Source organism: Pezoporus wallicus, unplaced genomic scaffold (genome assembly GCF_028554395.1).
Source record: "Pezoporus wallicus isolate ANWC-B61680 ecotype Strahan unplaced genomic scaffold, APGP_CSIRO_Pwel_v1 contig_1739, whole genome shotgun sequence".
NCBI lineage: Eukaryota > Metazoa > Chordata > Aves > Psittaciformes > Psittacidae > Pezoporus > Pezoporus wallicus.
The window spans coordinates 2,129,362-2,147,900 of NW_026637351.1; the positions used below are offsets into that span (position 1 = coordinate 2,129,362).

The window sequence follows — 18,539 nt, forward strand, 5'->3', positions numbered from 1 at the left end:
TTACAGGCAGTCAATGATGAAGACGAGCAGGCTATGAAGGTTGTAAACTGAAAGAAGTTACACAGTTACTGCCCATGACATCATATTATCTAACCTCAATCATTTGGGGAACGATGAATGCACAGTACCATCTAAATATACAAATCTCAGAGCCAGGTTACTATGTTCCCAAGTTTAAAAGGTCCTCAAATCTAACAGTGAGTGCCCTACCCACATAAGACTTACTGTATGCCTGCAAAATTATACACAGAGGAACTGTGCTTGAGTCTGCAGAATCCTTGTGCTTACCTTTATTAGAGTCCTATTCACAGGTGCCATACCTGTTTCAGTGGTCAGTCACTGGTCAACACTCATCTGGAGCTCAGGACACCTATCATAGGCTGTTTTCATGAATATTTTTCAGAGGGGAGTGAAAACAAATTACTGCTGTTCCTAATGAAAACATGAGTCAACATCAAACAGCTGTCATGACAATACTACATGTCTGGATTGATTGTCAGTGCATGCTCTTCTCTACAGTACCTGTGCATGTACTTGTGCTACCTTAACCTCCTGTCACCATAAAGTCCTTCATCTAAGCTTTATTTGCACTTCCTTGTTTACTGTTCATTGCCAAAATCTTGTACATCTGCAGCTTCTTTTTCAAGCATAGGAAACCACTGTGAAAGTAGGTGCAGCAACAGTGCCAAGTCACAAGATGAGGAGATACAAAATTTCACAACACAGTTTAGAAGGCATGAACACTGTTTACTTTAAAAAGGCTTATGCAAAGGAAAACATGACATGAAAAATTGCAGGCATGATATTGGGAACGATAAATCAAACTTTTGAAAAAGCAAAGTTCCCTGGAAGGAGTCTGTGACTCATATCCCTTCATATTCAGAGTAGCTAGAAAGACTGTTCAAGTGAACAGCACCACTGCTTATTTTTCTGGGTTCCTCTACACCTTCTTAGGCCAAAGTCTCATTATTTCGTCACATGGATTGGCAACATGTTCAGTATCAGCACTGCCTGAAATAGTGTGAATGCAGCCTCCATCCTGGCTTCAGAAGGTCTCTCTGGCCCTCCATCAACACCAAGCTCATGTGTAACCTGCGAGTTTATCTCTGACCTTTTGAACAACCTGAGTAAACACAGACACTACTGGCCAGCCCAGCTCTGCAACACAGTTTTGCAGTAGCACTGAACCTAGAAGACAGTTTTATGCATAGTGATCTCCTAGGGGCGTGAAAATGCTGCTGGCTTTCTCCAGGAGACAGCTCAAGGGGAGGACAGAGGGCTTTAAGAGTTTGACTCTCAGGTATATAATTCAGTGGCTACTGGCCACCTTTTGCAAGATCTCCCACCACTCACCATGGGACCAAGTCTATGGAGCCCAGACCCCAGCAGTTGTGCAATGAAGTGCTAATCCATGCTGTGCAACACCTTCTTCAGAGTAAAACCTATTCCTGTTTCTCAAGAGAATGAGATTTTAACACAGTAAAAGCCAGTATTCATGGGGATATGGCTACTAAGTGCTGGTTTAAAAGACACAGATACATCAGAGAATCTCACTTCAGAATACATTCCCTCATTAAGCAAGCCACAGGGTTATACAATGTTTACAATCCCATAATCTCCTATGAAAATGTCAAGATTTTTTTTCAGAAATACCACATATATTTGCTAATTAATCATAGTATGTTTACTTTGCTTATCTCTACTGTTTCTATTGGTCAGTTAATCCCAAACAAAATACCCTAATGAACTCAGGGTATTTCAAATCACTAACCAATATTCAAAAGGCCGTTTCTTTCTGTTGTCGTCTATCTACACATACTCTCCAAGTATGATGCAAATATACTTGGTTTATTAAAATCTTACATCAGTGCTAAGACATTTATGACTGTGAATTTATAAGACCTGACTGACAGACTTGCTTCAGTTGCTTTACTTGAGTGACATAACTTAAAAGTCACATTTATTTGCCAGAAGAATTACCAGATGAGATATTTCTTGTACCTTTGTCCAGATATCTCTTGACAGGCACCAGTTCCAGAAAAATGTGTGGCTTAGACAAAAGTCTGTCTAACATCAGTGAACTGCTTGCTTAAGTTAATGTTCTTTTTATCTAAAATCTCGCTTTTTTCCCAAACCCCAAGAATTTTAGAATAGCGATAAAAACTTAATACAGGCTCTCAGAAAACAGTCCCTGACACCAGTACAAATCTCTCCACCAACCTTGACAGTCACCAGGACAAAACCACAAAATACGTCAGTGATCAGCAATATACCAAGCAAAAAAAACAATGTGGCAGAAGTTGCAGATGAATGTAGAGAAGAAGCAGCCCCTCACACCACCGTCTGTGATACTAAAAAATTTCAAACCATGAAATTTATTTTCTGACCTATCTCCAAACTGGTGGACATAGCTGATGGACCAACCTACAGCTAAACTAGACATATGCACAACATAAACAAGAGCAGTAAGCAGTGCTACTATATGCAGAAAGATGTCATAGCCATTTCCCTGACCACTATGCTTATATTGAAGATATATGCAAGTAACAGGAATAGAGACGAAGTTCAAGCTTATTCAGCAACAGTAGAGAATGCCAACAATGGGGAACCAGAAAAAAACAATGCAAAATAAGATAGTCCAAAAGGATGCTATGGAAGCAGGCAAGACTTCAGAATGATTACAAACTCAAATCAGTGCAGTCTGAACCCAGGGCATCATCTGGAGTTCTAATAGAGCATTTTAAATAATAGAATTCCTGTCTGAACCAACAAAGCAGCTGGAAATAGTCTTGCAGAGTACTCTGCTGCAAGTGCCTGTGTACAATGAGGTACAGAAGTCTGACACACCACCACTGGGTATCAAACGTTCCCCAGAAGGGCATGGGAGAAACCAAAGGCCGCTGCATACAGAAAGGAAGCAATCAGTCTAATGCACATGATGGCTCAGGACCAAGATTTTAATCCCAACAGAGAAAACACAGAAGGCTCACCTTGATTTTTTCTGCCATCTGCTATGAAATGATAATTGCCAAATGAAGGATCACTGCAGTTCTCCCAAGCATTCAGACATTAGGGTCAGGTATTTGAACGTTACAAGCTTCTGTTTTCATACCACAACCTAGATGGTTGGTGATATTCTAGATTCTAGATGATATTCTGATTCAAGAATCTAGTTCATTAAGGTAGATACAGGACTAGATGAGGTCTTTAGGTAAAATAGTTAAAGTTGGTCTCAAACCTAACAATTTCATTCAATGTAGTCACCAGCAACAAGAAACTAAACTGGCATGGGACAGAGACAAGACCTCCTGGTGCTGTCCATCTGGTTGCTCATCTCTGTAAAGTAACAGCTTTTTTAAATATCCCATCTAGAAATGACCTCCTCTGAAATCCAACTTCTGTGAAATACAAGCCACAGTAATACTAACTACATGCTGGCTACCTCATGAAACAAAAATACTGATCACAAGACGTGAGAGGACGTCAAATAATAATTTTATCTGAAAACTATTGTTCAGTATCTATATGTGACAGTTAAAATTCTGAGGTACCTAAACTCAAAATATTTTTATTTTGTTGAAACTAGAATATTGGCTTCTGTAGAAGATCTGTAAACATAAAGTGAATGCAGCAGGCTCATTTGGCAGAAAACAGAATTCTGACTGATCCTAGCTGTACTGTAGAGAAGTGCTAATATAAACATAACACCTTTGCAAGTTAGGCTTGTTAAAATAACCAAGCATTTCAAAATAAGCAGGCTATAAAATCAAAGACAATAAGTGAAGACAGACCTAAATACTTAGAGCAAAAAAATAGCATGGAAACAATATGAAAAGCCCTGCTCATTATTAGACCATATTCTACAGATACTTTTGGATTTTTTAGTTATCTATGTGTAGGAGGTTTATCTTTTACGGAAATGAGTTAAAGGAAGCATACAAGGAAAAGTTGTTAAGGAGCTGGACTTGGGAATTTATAGAGTAAGTAAAGCTTTTGGAAAAAGTTTAGGTCTGAAAAGAATGAAAACTGTGTATACAATGGAAAGGAAAAAGGAGTATGGAAAATCTACCCCAGTCCTCAAAGAACAGGATCAAGTTCTGATCCAGAGGGTATCGCACAGAAAGACTCAGATTAAACTCAGAACTTTGCAATGCTGGTATTTTGAATGTTTAGAAAACACAGAGTGCAAAGGGCAATTATAAGATAAAGACTTGATTCCAATCCAGCACACAGCTAATGCTGTTTGTCTCTGTGGGTGATTAAAATCTGTGCTATGATGTTAATAATTATCAAGGTCCCATTCTTCCTATGTAAAGTGGTTTTCCATGGCCATTTAAGAATCTGTATCAGCTTTGCTTCAGGACACTGAGGGGCACTGATGAAAGGCACAAAGGATGAGCAGGACACACAGACGTAATCCTAGCCTTGAGGGAACATCAAGGAGCCAATTCATCTTGAAGTCACAACCTTCTTCTACTTCTCAGGAGGAAAGACAAGATTCTATGGTCTGTACAAAATAATCTGAGTGGTAAGTTTCCAGGGAAGATTTGTATTGGTTTCTCATTTTTTTCTAGGTAACAAGTATTAGCATTTTTGTCACCTTCACTGAAGAACAGCACGAGTAGCAATTTGCTCCCCAAGTACATACCTGGATTAGGACTTAGTTCACTAGTTCTAATCATCTGAACATTGAACTAGATAAAGTTCAAGTCAATTAGTTAAGTGTCCTCGGAGAAAGCCAGGCATCTCAGGAGGAAAGTTATCCCACCTCTCTTGATTAACTATTGTATAAATCAGTCTACAGACCTACCTATTTCTTCCACTGCCCAGAGAAGGGATCTTATTGGTCAGTGAAGATGGTCAACATAAGGAGAAATGAATCCCACCTGTAAAAGCTATAACCTCTTAACATTCTCCTCTTTAAATTTAGATTTTTCACTAGCAAGCATATTTCCCAAAGTTAATTATATTCAGGCTTTTCAATGGAACCACTTCAATTTATACAGGGCCAGCTTGGATAATAGAAGTGTGCACAGAAGTGTAAGCAATGCCCCCCCAGTAGTCACAGCAGCATTATCGTATACACACATAGTAATACATATATACATGAATAATAACCTCCTCAGTGATAGTAACCTCCATATCAATACATGATAGCCCATTGTTCATTATATCAATTCTTTCCTAACTTTGCACTGTAGTAGCTTCCAGAGTAGCTTCCTGAATACTTTTCCCTGCAGAAGGACATGAGCTTAGCTACTGATGTCAGTCTATTTCACCAAAGCTAACAATTAGAAAATGAGGCATTAGAAGAAGCATGGGGCAAAAGGCATAATAAGGAATCATAGGAATGCAAGCCTAGGAACTCCTTTTGACTCCACTTCAGGTGAAATAGGTTAGCAGCAAATTAATGAAGGTTGGCAGTGGCCAGACTGAGAGGGAGCTATCTTTCAAGTGACAGATGGAAACAATGTGCTGTGACTTCTATAGATGCAAAGCAGCAGGACCAGCACGCTTAAGAAAAAATAAAAGGTCACCTGCCTTATTCACTAAGAAAATATTTGACATGGGTGTGAGGCATAACCTGTCTCTTCAGGAACTCTTCAGATTAGGCTATTGGTGAAGGACATGGCAGGTATTTTTGTTAAAAGGATGAAAGTGTTTTATCTCCTCGTGTGTTTTAAAGTATGCCAATGCATACTATACAAGCACTGTCTGTTTAGAGGTACAAGAAGGAATTTCACTGCTGTCATCTGCTTTGCATCTTTAGCCTTTGCTCATTTGCTTCAAGAAAAAAAAAAATCTCAAAGCTGAAACAGACTCTAAACAAGGATCCAGAATGAAAGAAAATAGGCATTACATAGTAAAAACTATTTTCAGTTTTCAGATTTTCAGTTCAGAACATATATCCTTTGGTCACTGCTTTAAAAATGTTGATTATTTTGGAACAATGCCCTTTGACTGCAAATTTAAGTCTGCTCTGACTGAAGCAGAAAGATACTCACTTGGACTGCACTCTGCCGTTTCAGGTCATGCTCTGCCTGGTTGTCAATTTTGTTACATTTAGGCTATAAGTGATCCGGAGGGCTTAGGAGCACCTCATTCAAACTCATTCTCCAACATGGACAATGGGGGATCCAGTGCTCCACCTTGCCATGATGCACACATGGAGCTCAGTTTAGCTGCTGCTGCTGAGATATTTTTTTTTTTCCATTTTCCATTTTTATTACCTTCTAAGGGATTTTAATTTTCTAACTCCTTTAAATATACTTAACACGTTTCTTTCCATTCTGTCTTTATCTTTTTCTGCCTGGGTTACCTGTGGACCTGTCTGCTAGTTTCCCTGCATGGCATGAACTGGCATTGCCTGTGAATGAATGCAAAGTCTCTTTAGAAACTGGTAGAACTCTACATCATAGATGCTATGGCAGTACCAGGCACTTGTGCCAGATATGCATGCTAATACCAATAGTAAACATCACTGCAAATTGGATGGTGAATTTCTTTTGGAGGCTACAAAAGGAAAAAGGTGTAGGAAACTGGACCAGCCTGAACTTCCAGCTAATACTGAGGAAGAGATTAGCATAACACAAGGATGAGTTTGATCCTGGTAAAAGAATTTATGCTGGGTTTTTTTCCCTGTTTTTATTGTATTTGCTATACTAATAAGTATGCACATACTTGTACAATTATCATAATTGTTATTAATCCCTGCAACAGAATGGTAGTTGCATCAGTCACAGATTAGTAAAAGCAGGCTTATTAAGAGTGGGAAAGGGAACTAGAAACTATGAAATAGGACTAGATGGAATGGTTTGAGACATCGCATTAACTTGCCTACACTCCTTGGGATTTCATGAATGGGTTCTCCATGAGATCTAGTGTTCTCATCTGAATGAATGGGTTCTCCATGAGTTCTAATGAGGGAATATGTGATTGACTTATCGTTATGTTACAGCTTATATGTCTTTCCTCCACTGAGCTGGAGGCTGCCTCTGTATTCATTACAGATGCTTTTGGCCAGGAGGATCCTTAAGTCTAAATAGATGAAGAGCTAATAAGAAGAAAGTCAAGATTATTTGGTGTTACAGTGCCGTGGTCTAGAAACTTGTGCACTTGTGTTTAATAGTTACGGTATCGGCAGGGACCTAATTTTGCTGGTCTTTCTGATAAATCTGAAAATATGCAAAGCAGTTTTCACTCAACTTGAGAGCCCTGAAGTTACCATCAGCTCTGACTGCCTCTTGGAAGCTCCCCAGTGCTCCCCATATCTGTCAATGGCCCAGGACCCCATATCACCCCTCTGTGGCTGTCAGCCACTGCCCCAGGGACACCAGAGCTGGTCTCCAGCTCCTAACAGCCCTGCTCTACCTTGCCATAAACCCAGCTAAGCCAGGCCCATTTGCAGGACTACGGCCTTGCCCTGCCTCACTAGTCCCCATTCCACAGGGATGTGCCCGATGCCTGGGGCTGGGACTGCCTTGGTGCCCTCAGCTGCTCCAGGCTGGGGGTAGGATGGGGCTGCCAGGGCCTGCCCTGTTGCCATCCCATGGGGTCTCCCATGATCCCACCCTACAGCCTCAGGCAGCTGCTGGCCTGGCTGCACCATGGTACTCAGACCCTTGTTCTGTTCTTGCGCTAAGGCTCTGTGTGCTGAGGAGTAATGTGTTTACATTCACTCATTGCTTCCACTAATGGGCTTAATCTTGTAGGTTTTACATTTAATGATCAGTCCTACTTCGAATGGAATCTGACTGGTAAAATATTCAATTTTTGCTTATTAGCTCCAGATTAATGTCAGGCTGTTTCACGGATTAAAAATCTTGGCTATTAACATTTAACCTCTCCAGTTAACATTCACTGCTAATTAAGCTGATGCCACCGCAGGGCAAAGGGACAGACTAGACAACCTCTGGAGACTCCTTCCAGCAGTTTTCCTTTATTGGAAAGCCTGGCATGGAGCTTATGCTCATCTAATTGTATGCTATTTCAATAGCACTGAGATGTGCTTTCAGGTTTTCTACACTGATTGCTTTAAAGAAAATTGAAATTATGTAAAATATATATTTTAAAAAATTATTGAACCCTGCCTGTTTTCTGTAACATCAGTATTCAGAAGACACAAAGGTACTAATCAGAAGAACAGCATGACCTGGCTGCAGACTAGAAGAAGCAAGCCATGTTCACCCTACCTTCAAGGGATTCTCCACCACAAACTAGTAATGAAGTACAAGTGCCAAATTCACTAAGTGCCTGAAAGCACTAGTCTCAGTGTACACTCCCTGCTAATGGAAGATGCAGCCTTGCTTTTAATGACCAATCTCTTTGTTATCTTTCTTTTTGCAGTTTCCCTGTATGTGATGGTGAAGGCCTAAGGTTGTGTCTAGACTTACCTGTACTCCTGAGCCTGAATCTCTGATCATCAAACAGCCTAAAACCTGTCAAGTCCTTGTGCCCTGAAGCAGTTATGAAGGTCTGGGACCCACTGCAGTGTACCATGGTATCCACCTAGCCTGTGCATCCAGGTTTTCCCCCTGTGCAGTAGGGGACAGTGGCAGCGGCAGGGAAGGGCTGGAGGCAGGATGAATACCCAGGGTTCTGTGACATGGAGTTGGAGCTTTGGGAGTTTGCATCCAGACTGAGGAATTCAGGAGAATTCCTGGCTCTGATTATATCACTGTTGCTGAAGCACCTTAGTGATGCAGGTGCTAATATAGCTGGAGGAATCCATTCTGATGCTTTGAGTAAAGGTGATGTCAACATGTATAACCTGCCAGCAGGAAATTTCAGCAGTGAAAACTGGCTTGTCCTGAAGCAGAGGCTTTCCTACTGAATATAATGAAGAGGGACTGTAACATATAACAAAAAAACGAAAAGTGGGCTTATTAAATGCACTGCTATATAAGGAGCAGAAGCTGAGAGGACTTGTAATTTAAAATGCCACACTGTTTTTACCAGCCACTGGCCAGACATCCATGAATGATATGTCTAAATTCTACCTCTTAGTCTCTGTAAATTTGGAGATCTTTTGCTTTGACTCTGTGTCCATCAATTTCCCACTAATTTCTCAAAATTCAGCCCAGGGCCATCAGTACATTTTCTCCCAGACAGTATAGCTATTTATGCCATCTCATTGCCACAGTGTCTAAGTGCCTACCAGAATTTATGAAAACAATATACTTTGTCTCAGAAAAGTTCTCTTCCAAGGTGAGAAAATGCAGAGGCTCTCAGTTGCTCTGTTTTCTCAGAAAGTTTGCTCTGCTTTTAACATTTAACATTATATATTCAAAAGACAATGCACCAAAATCCAGGCAGAAGACTCTTACTTGTTTAATTAGTTAGAGCAACATGAGATGAAAGAAGTAATGGGGCCATAAAAAACAGAAACAGAATCCTAATATGATTAGAGGTGAGGTTTCCAGATTAAAAAAAAAAAAAAAAAAAGTAGTCAAATTTTATGCAATCAAAGAGGCTTTATTAGGATTATGTCTACTATTCTGGTCATAATTGTTGAGGATAGATATGTTTAGACAAATTCAGGTGTATAAAAGATCAGCATCAAATGCGTATCCCAATATGTGAGGATGCTGGTGTGCTTGACAAGCATCAACACTGCAAACAGAAAAGCAGAAAGAGGAATATAGCATATGTTTAAATGCATCATGGTGTAAACATTTTGGAAGCAGAAGCTACTGAGATGAGAAAAATGAACATTTGAAACAGACTTTTTGTGGGAGAGAGGAAGGAAAGACTACCTACCTGACTTTGGGTTTGGCCAGACTTTTGTATGACCTGCTCTAGACAGAGACAGATTGATTCATTAGAGAAATACACAATGTCTCCACGATGACAAAAACAGATTCAATGACACGGATGTTTGCTTTGTTATATATCAACAGCAGCCTTTTGAGGACTTTGTGCTCTCAGACACGTCCATGGACCTTCATGCGGCTCTAGGGCACAAACCATCTACCCTCAGTTGAAAGCAATACAGTTCTGTTCCAAACTCTCTCACTAAAAAAAGAAAAAAAAAAAATTATTCCTTAGCACCACAGGAGGGAGATAGGGACAAGAGGAATCCCAGGAATAAGTGTTACATATTGTGGACATTTGGCGTTAAGTATATAGATGTAACCATAGCTACCCTTGTGAACAGCCCAAATAAAATCATCTACTTCTGCTTTTGAAATAGCCTCCCCTAACTTTCAGTGGTTCATATGGGGTTTGAAATAATCTCTTAACTATTATTTCTGACAGCCATTGGATAATTATGTGTCTCCCACTATGAAGAGTTCTTGGAGTTTGGTTCATCCTTGAATCAGACAGGTTCTTTTAATCAGAGTGAGAATATGTATTTCTGAGTATTTTCTGGCTATTAATTCAGCCTCATCAGTCTCTCTGTAACTTTTTATTCCAGCTGTTTGGAAAGGCCTCTTTCTTCTTCACTAACCACATCTCTCAAAGAATACAGAATTTCTCCTTGCAAATGATCAACCATATACTGTTGCTTCAGGCAGACCAAGTATCACTGAGGAAAACTGTTTTGAGAGGAAGATACTTATGACACTTTTAATGAGGCAGAGGTTCTTGTCTTCACATATCTTCTAAGTAGAAACACAATAATAAAAGTAAAAATGTAGATACTTTCATTAGACTGCTTCCTTTTGTAGAATGTTAATACTTACACGGCCTCTACAAGAAAAAGATCACATCTGAAAGTACAAGAAAGGGTATTAAACAGCTAGGTAAAGATCTAGAGAACAGACCTTAGATGGAACAAGAAAAAAAGAGAAAATTGGGGTAAGGAGCAATACTTCCTTCCTTTTCTTTTTTTTCTTTTCCCTACAAATTTTCATAATTTTTTAAAGCAAAAGATTAGTTTGATCAAAGCAGACTTCACCAGTGCAAAATAGAATTGAATGTCTAAAATAATCTGGAATTGCAGTTCCAGATACAGAACCTAATCGCAGTTACGATCTTTGTAACTACAGGGATGAAATGAGACCCAAATGTCATATACAGTAAAATATCCTAGATATTAAACATATTAGGTATGGCTGACCACCATCAAAAGGAATATGTGTACTAGCTAACTACTTAGGACTAGCACCCTCAGAAACAAATCCAGTTCAAGTTCTGAAGTATATTGGTTGATTTCTCACCTTCAGAAAATAATTAAAAGGAAATGAAAAAAAAAAAAAAAAGCACAGAGACAAATAAATCAGGGCTACTGCCCTCTCTTCTTCCTCTTTCACTCCTTTTCCTTCTCTCCTCCTACCAGAACCATCCTGAACTTCAGAAATATAAATGTAGCATTCTGATAACCATATAAAAAGCCCTAAAGATGACGGCTCAATCCCTGACACTGTGACATCCCTTGCACCTCTGGCATTTCTTCTCCCAGCCATCCCAGAAAATAGTCAACATCATGGGGGAATTTGGTTGCTGGGTATCACTACTGAAGTTATTAATCTGACAGTCACAAAGTAACATAGGTATCAGGTAAATCAAATGAAAATTTCATACTTCAGATACTGAGAACTGTGATAAACTAGTTTCAGTTAGATATTGTTCTTTCTCTATGTTTTGGGTTTTGTTGTTTGTTTGTTTCAATTTTCCCTTTAACCCAGACTTCCCCGTATGCTGGAATCATGGGCTTTATTTTGCTAGTTCTTCAGGTTTTGGGGCTTTCATCCTAAAAGCTGGACTTCATCTGTCAATTGGCACACAGCTTGGAGAAAGATGGGTGTGCAGGGGACCAGCCTAAAGGCTCCAGGTTAATTCGATGACACTGCTGACTCTGGATGAGCCAGTCCTCTTCCCTCCTGATGAGCCTCTCGGGAGTCTCGGCAGACCGCTCAGTGCCGCTATCTCTCTGGAGGAGCACTGACACATGCCACCGGCGCACAGCACAAACCGCGGCTGGCACAAGGTGTTGCGCATTTTGAGGGGCTCTCGAGGAAACCGCTAACTGGTCTTTCCAGAGTCCATACAGCCTCTGCAGCCACAGGTCCCTTCTGGTAGCTCCACGGAGGCTGCAGAAGTACAATCCAATATTTCCATGGCTTTTGGGAAGCCGAGGGCAGCGAGCCCGCGGCTGCTCTGCCTCGAGGCCTGCGCTCCTCAGCCGGGGGCTGTGCTTCTCAAACAAGGGCACGCTCTCTCCCCAAACAGTCCGGGAGGTAGGAGGGAAAATAGCACCACAGGCGGCTCTCGCTGTGGGTGAGTGGAGCTAATGCGAGGAGCGCTCAGCCATCACCTAGAGAGTCGGCGGCCCCTCACTCAGCAGGAGCCCTCGTCAACCCCCCCCCGACGCACAGTCCCCGGTGCGTGTCACCGCCAGCCCTCGGCCGTCGCACGGGCGGCGTGAGGCGGCGCCCACCACCGGGGCGGGGCGGTGTCCGCCGGGGGACGCCAGAGCCGGGCTAGAGCTGCGGGAGGGAGGGAGCGAGCGAGCGGCCGGTACCCAGAGCAGTGACATGGCTCAGAAGTACGACGTGGTCGTGATCGGGGGGGGCATCTCAGGTGGGTCCGGCGGCACAGGGCGGCGGACGCTGTCAGCCCCTGGGGTACCGAGCCAGGGTGGGGTGGCGGCAGCAGCCGGGGCGCAGCCTGCTTGGGCACCGTCGCCCTGCGCCCCTCGCAGCCGTCGGCCCGCCCGGCCATCCAGACGGGGTAAGCGGCGGTACCGGTGTGGTGGGGGAGAAGCTGCGCTGTCTCTCGCCTCATCCACCTCCTCGGCCCTAAGCGGGAGGTGCGACCGCGTCCCGAGTGCCTCGTAAAGCTGGTGGAGTGGAGTCCCCGTAACTGGGGTTGAATGCCACATGGGGCAGGCAGTATTTTATTGGTTTTGATTTTCTTACACTTCATCTGATATCAATTAATATTAATTTTATTAATTTTTATTTAATCAAGTCTTAATGTTGTTAATTTTATCCCTTATTCTTAATTTGTTATTTCTTAGTAAAGTAAATATATTTTTAAATTAATTTCCATTTATCGATTTTTATTTTATTGATTTTAATATAATTTATTTTAATCTTATTATTTCTTGGGGTTTTTATTATTTTATTCTCTTTGTTTCATTATAGTACTATTTCTTAACAGATTTTTTTAAATCTTTTTTTATAATTTGCATATTTTTGCTATATTATTATCACATTATTATTTTATTGTTTTACAATTATTTAGATATTTTATTAGTTTATTAATATGTCTATTTTAAATTTATTATCATTTATTTACTTTATTTTTTCTGGTTTTTATATATAGAATACATGGACAGCAGGCCTGGAAAGCATCTTGCACTGAGTAGCAATCTGCTGTTCTTAACCTAATCCTGGCTAGAGCACCTCTGTGTCTGCCCAGAGTCAATCTGTCTCATGTTTTGTTCTGAGATACATGTGCCCAATAAACTGTCTATGTGCAACAGTTTGGGGTTTTTTTTTTTTTGTGCCTTTGACATGTCAAGCAGTTGTGTTTTGTTTTTTTTTTTTAGTGTTGGGAGGTATGTAGTGTGATAACTCCTGTGCTGTGTGTTAATCTCAGTGCATCTGAAAGGTCTTTTCCAACATAAATGATTCTATGATCCTGTACTGAGTATGCATGTGGCCACACATCCAAGTAGTATCTCTTGCCAAGCTACAAACAAATTACTCAAGATATGTGACAAAACATTATTTCATTAATCTTTTTTCTTTTTACATGGCTTTTAATTTTCACTACTTATTTCTATATAATTCTAGATGTCTGTTTAACCATTATATTAAAGCGTGCAGCGTACAGTTCAAATGAGATACAAAATGCAGTGAACAAAATCATTGGCATTACTTCCTAAGGATGATCCTCTGATAACAAACTGCTGAATAATTATTGAATTCAAGTATGTTTGTGTGATTAGCAGAAACTAACAATCGCTTTTCTATGAAGCAAGGTTGATTCTGTTATGGCGAATTTTAATTTGTGCTGTGTTTTGCAGCGAAAGTCAAGTATGAAAATTAACCAGTGGTAACTATCTAGCCATGCCTTCTTAGCAAAAACACTTCCAGTGGTATGTTTTTATGCAGAGTAGTGCTACCTTCCCTCTGTTGAATGAGTTGGAGTGAAGGAGTTAGTGTAACAGCTTTTAACATACCCTTATCTTTCATGGTTGCCATGGGAATATTTTCATGGCAGGTCTGCACAGCCCACATGTTTTTCTGAAGCAGCAGTGAGAGCAGAGAAGCAGCTCTATACCACATTACATCATGGGCTTCACTGTTTGCTACCTGCAGGCAGCAGCAAGTGGCAGGGGGAGTGTGAGGAACCAGTTTTCTATTTACTTCCTTTTACACTAAATCCTCACCAAATCACTAGTTTCATGCTGTTGCAACTTTTCTCCTACCTGGAGAAAGCCAGAAGAGGCCCCAGAGACTGGAAAATTTTACGCACATAAAAATTACTGTTGACTAAGCAGCTCTCTTCAGTCACTTTCACTACTCTGTACTGCTCCTGATTCACCTCTGCCTTCTGCCCACATTCTTCCCTGTGAATCATTGACCTTGCAGCCAGGTGCTGAAGCTATAGTTATGTATCTCCTTGCTCAGACTGAAAACTCCTCCTGATGTGCCAAACTGCTGCAGAGATCTCGTCTCCTGTCCACTGGAGAATGAAGTACATGATTTTTAAAATGGGTCGCTCCTCAGAGACCAGGTTGTTATTCCCCCAGATTTGATGATTATTCCTTCAGAAAGTCACTGGTTTTGAGCCTTTTGAGGTGCATCCAACCAAGACTCTACGATTACTGCCTTTAGGTGAGGAAGGCATCAGTCGGTGCACAGCTGTAAAACAGCAGAAAGTGCTCATAGCATTCAGGTGTGCTTGAGTTATCCACTACAGCCATAAGCAAAGCAGATAATTGCAGAAGAAATAAAAGAGTTTCTGTGCTGATGCGAGCAAACGTGTTGCACTCTCTCTGCTATTTCTTATTTATTTATTTAGGTTAATGCAAGCTGTCCCTTTGCTGACCCTCTTGGGCAGCAGTTCTGCCCATCTTTTTACCCAGATTTAATTAGTATGGCCTAAAATTTTAGGAGTAAGAAAACCTGATAATGGAATAGCAGTGCAGAGACCTTCACAACCCTGAGAATCACTGTTCTCTGAAGGGGCTGATGTATCTGAAGATACCACTTCCTTTGCTGAATCATTTCCAATGTCCTTTAATGCAGGTTTGTTGAAAAGCAAAGAATAAAACTAAAGAAGTGGCTAATTTAAGTGTTCTGTAATGAAAATCTTCTCTAATTAGTCTTTATTAATTTCTTTCAAGTAAAAAAAATGGTCTGTGGCTTCTCTGAAGATCTCAGATCATCTCAACAGAGCTGATAACCTCTGAGGAATGGAGAATTTACTGAGGAGTAGATTCTGTTGTATGAGTAAAACATCTGCTGAAGTCCTTGATTTTTTTTTGTGAATGATGTAGATTAAAGAGGAATACTTTAAAAGAAAAAATTCCTAACTTAAAAATGCATGTGTGAAAACACTGTGTAGCATGCCTAGTATTAAAGAGTGTTTAGATCACAAGCATAAAATGTCCTCATGGAGCTGGAACTTGCATTGTGACAGGTCCTTCTGTTTGCTCAGAGCTGACCCTTTTTCTTTGAAGGGCTCCTCAATGAAGTGGGTGGAAACGACTGTGAAAAAACTATGAGGTTATGTCATCAAACTTGCTTATCTTCTCAATTGAGACACCGGTAACAGAAATTTTCTTAAAATCAAATTTTGGAATCTGTTCAGAGGTTTCATTTAAATACTTCCTCCACTTGTTTTCAAAAGTGCCTTCCGGTCCCTGCTTTTGCTATGGGGACCTGTTTCCTTTTTTTGTTGTTAAAGAAGTTACCAGATTTTATCCTAATGTTAACACCACTCCTACCTGAGAAAATGCTGCTCTTAAATTCCTGGTGCACAGATTTTACAGTCAAAGTGAGGTTAACTGATTTTTTTTTTTCCTTAATCTGAAAGGTGAAGCCTTTTCTTAATTATGGTGAACCAAAACCTACTTTAACATTTCAATAGAAATATTTTATCTATATCTAGTATTTAGATACCTGTTCATCTTGAAATACCCCTATACTCTCTACTCTTCTTCTTAAGCCTTGCTTTCTATTTATATGCTAATCTAATACTTTGTGTAATTACAGCAGCTCTCACTGCATCTGTGAGCCAGTTTCAAATTACTTTAAAAGAAAACAAAACAAAACAAAAACCCAAAACAGATCAGCTGCTCTGGGGGCTATTATCTGAAGATTTTCTATTTGTTTTAAAATAGACTGAAACTGAGGGCAAAATTGTTTTTCAAAACAAAACTAGGGGATATTGTAAGAAAAGTATACATGAGACATATAACCTCCCTAGTTACTTGTTTCTCTTTGCTTTCTAATAGTAATTTGCTGTGTCATAATACTCCTAATTTGAAAAGATAGTTTGCTAAACAAGCCACTGTTTTTGGAATCCTATATTAGACACCCACTTGGAGAAGAAAAAACCCCAGACCAAAACAAAATGTGACATGAATGTAATAGCTGTACGTAATGAAGTGGAATGGATCCATCTGTGGGAGTACTATGACCCTCACCATCAATTTCAGCCTCTCTGGGATGCATGCTGGCAAAGGGAATCCATGTCCCCATCAGTTGACGTGATGAAGCTCTTAATTCACGTTCTTGGTCATCTGTATCTGCCATCAGAGGGTACTTCCTTTTGTATTCAATTACTCTCATGGCTACTGCAAAGCAGTCTGAGGCAGTTTGGCAAAGCCAGCTGTTTGACTTCTAGATATTTCCTAAAACCACTTGGCAATTCACAGTGAACAGGACAGAAGGCAACTGCATAATGCTGTGAAATATTTTAGTAGCCTAGTCAGCAGGGACAGTACTTGCAGTTCACTGATTGTGATTCACTCCTAATTGGTCTGAAAGTTGATTTGATAAGAAGCTTTTGAGTCTACCTGCAGGAGCCATCCCATCTCCCAAGGCTCAGAGAAATGCATCATTAAGGAAAGCTTTTACATTAGCTTATTTAACCATTATGAAAAGGTAGTATTAGAGAAAGTTCATTCAGTCTGTTCAACAAAATGTGAAAACCACCCTGGAAAGAGCAGAAAAGGTAAGTTAGGGTGCCAAAACTTTGGGCAAGGGATTCCTTAGTGTTACGGAAATAACTGATGGAGAATCCAAGTTTGTGTGTAGAAGCTGATGTCGGGGTTGCAAACTGCACAGACCACAGGGTTCTATCCTGTATTGCTGAATTGCATAATTAAAAAAAAAATTGTTTTTTACAAACAAGATTAAACACAGGAGAGGCTGAAAGTTCTTTGTAGGGAAGTTCAGTGCATTGTTTACTTGGGAAACCACCTGCAGTGGTGCTTTATTTTGTTGGATTTTTCAGTCTAAACTAGCACTTGATTAGAACCTAATCACACTGCATATGGTGGAAGGTAGTCATCTGCATTAATGTATTGGTTTGGATTACGTGTGTACCTTGAGTAAATCTCCTGATTGATGCTACTTCCTGTGGTGTGCACCAAAGAGCAGGATCAGAGCATATGCATTGGACAACTTTTTGAATAAGACTGGAAGTTAAGACATGCTCTAGGAGCTCACCTTTTGAGCCTGTAAGACTATGCAAGAGGTTGTCTGAAATAAAGCCCCTTTCATGGATGTAGTAGGGATAGTGAGTATTCAGGGTAGAACTGTTACACTTGTCAGTTCTGCTCTTCTGCACTATTTGCTAACACAGACACTGCAAATTTTCTGTCTTGCGATACTTTTAGTTTTGAGGGTGAAAAGTAGTTATGTAGAAAGAGTAAGCATTTCAATTCTGTGCTCTTCTCCCATGAAGATACAGTTCAAAATAATTTACTTGGTCATCCTGACCACAGATACACGCCTGTGTCCTCTACATCTTCTTGCCTACTTTTTTCTTTTTTTTTTATTTTGCTTGTAATATCAAGAGATTGCCAAAAATTTACATTGTGTGCACTTGCTAATTTTGTTTTGCTCATATTACTCCTTGGCAGCATCAAGTACAGGGATAACTTTAAACCATGACAGGCACAATGCAGCACGCTTCCATTGCTGTAGCAAGTGACCAGAAGTGTCAGTCTCCAGCAAATAGGAAAATGTCAGTCACCACAGTGACACAAGTCTGGGTCAAAAGCTGGTGCCCACAGTCCAGAGGCTGTGAGGAGCAGCCCACTGATCTGGCTTCATCCTGGGAGCATTCAAGCTATCCAACAGGATCTCAGGAGTACATAAGGACTTGAGGACAAGTGATGAATGGAGGTGGTCTTATCAAAAGGTGGAGGGCTGTGGCAAAAAGCTAAGCAGGCACGTTTGTACTGCCTAAGTAGCCCACACTGCTCAGGCTGCTTTACACAGCCCTGATAGTCCCAGAGGTAAACTTCCAGCGCTGCTTGTGGTATCATAAACTAATAGTGAGTTTGCTTTATGTTTACGAATCTCACACGGCAGCTAATGACAATAAATAAGGTCTTATGCATAATT

At 40.5% G+C, this 18,539-nt stretch overlaps 1 protein-coding gene across 1 annotated transcript in view; it reads left to right on the plus strand.

Moving 5' to 3' along the window:
- The first annotated feature begins 12,391 nt into the window (after positions 1–12,391).
- The window catches only part of MAOB (monoamine oxidase B), a 52,387-nt gene continuing 46,239 nt past the window's right edge, over positions 12,392–18,539 (plus strand). Inside the window, exon 1 of the mRNA XM_057405072.1 lies at positions 12,392–12,525. Within this exon, the coding sequence (XP_057261055.1) occupies positions 12,480–12,525 (46 nt within the window). The 5' untranslated portion in view covers positions 12,392–12,479. The remainder of the gene's footprint in view (positions 12,526–18,539) is intronic.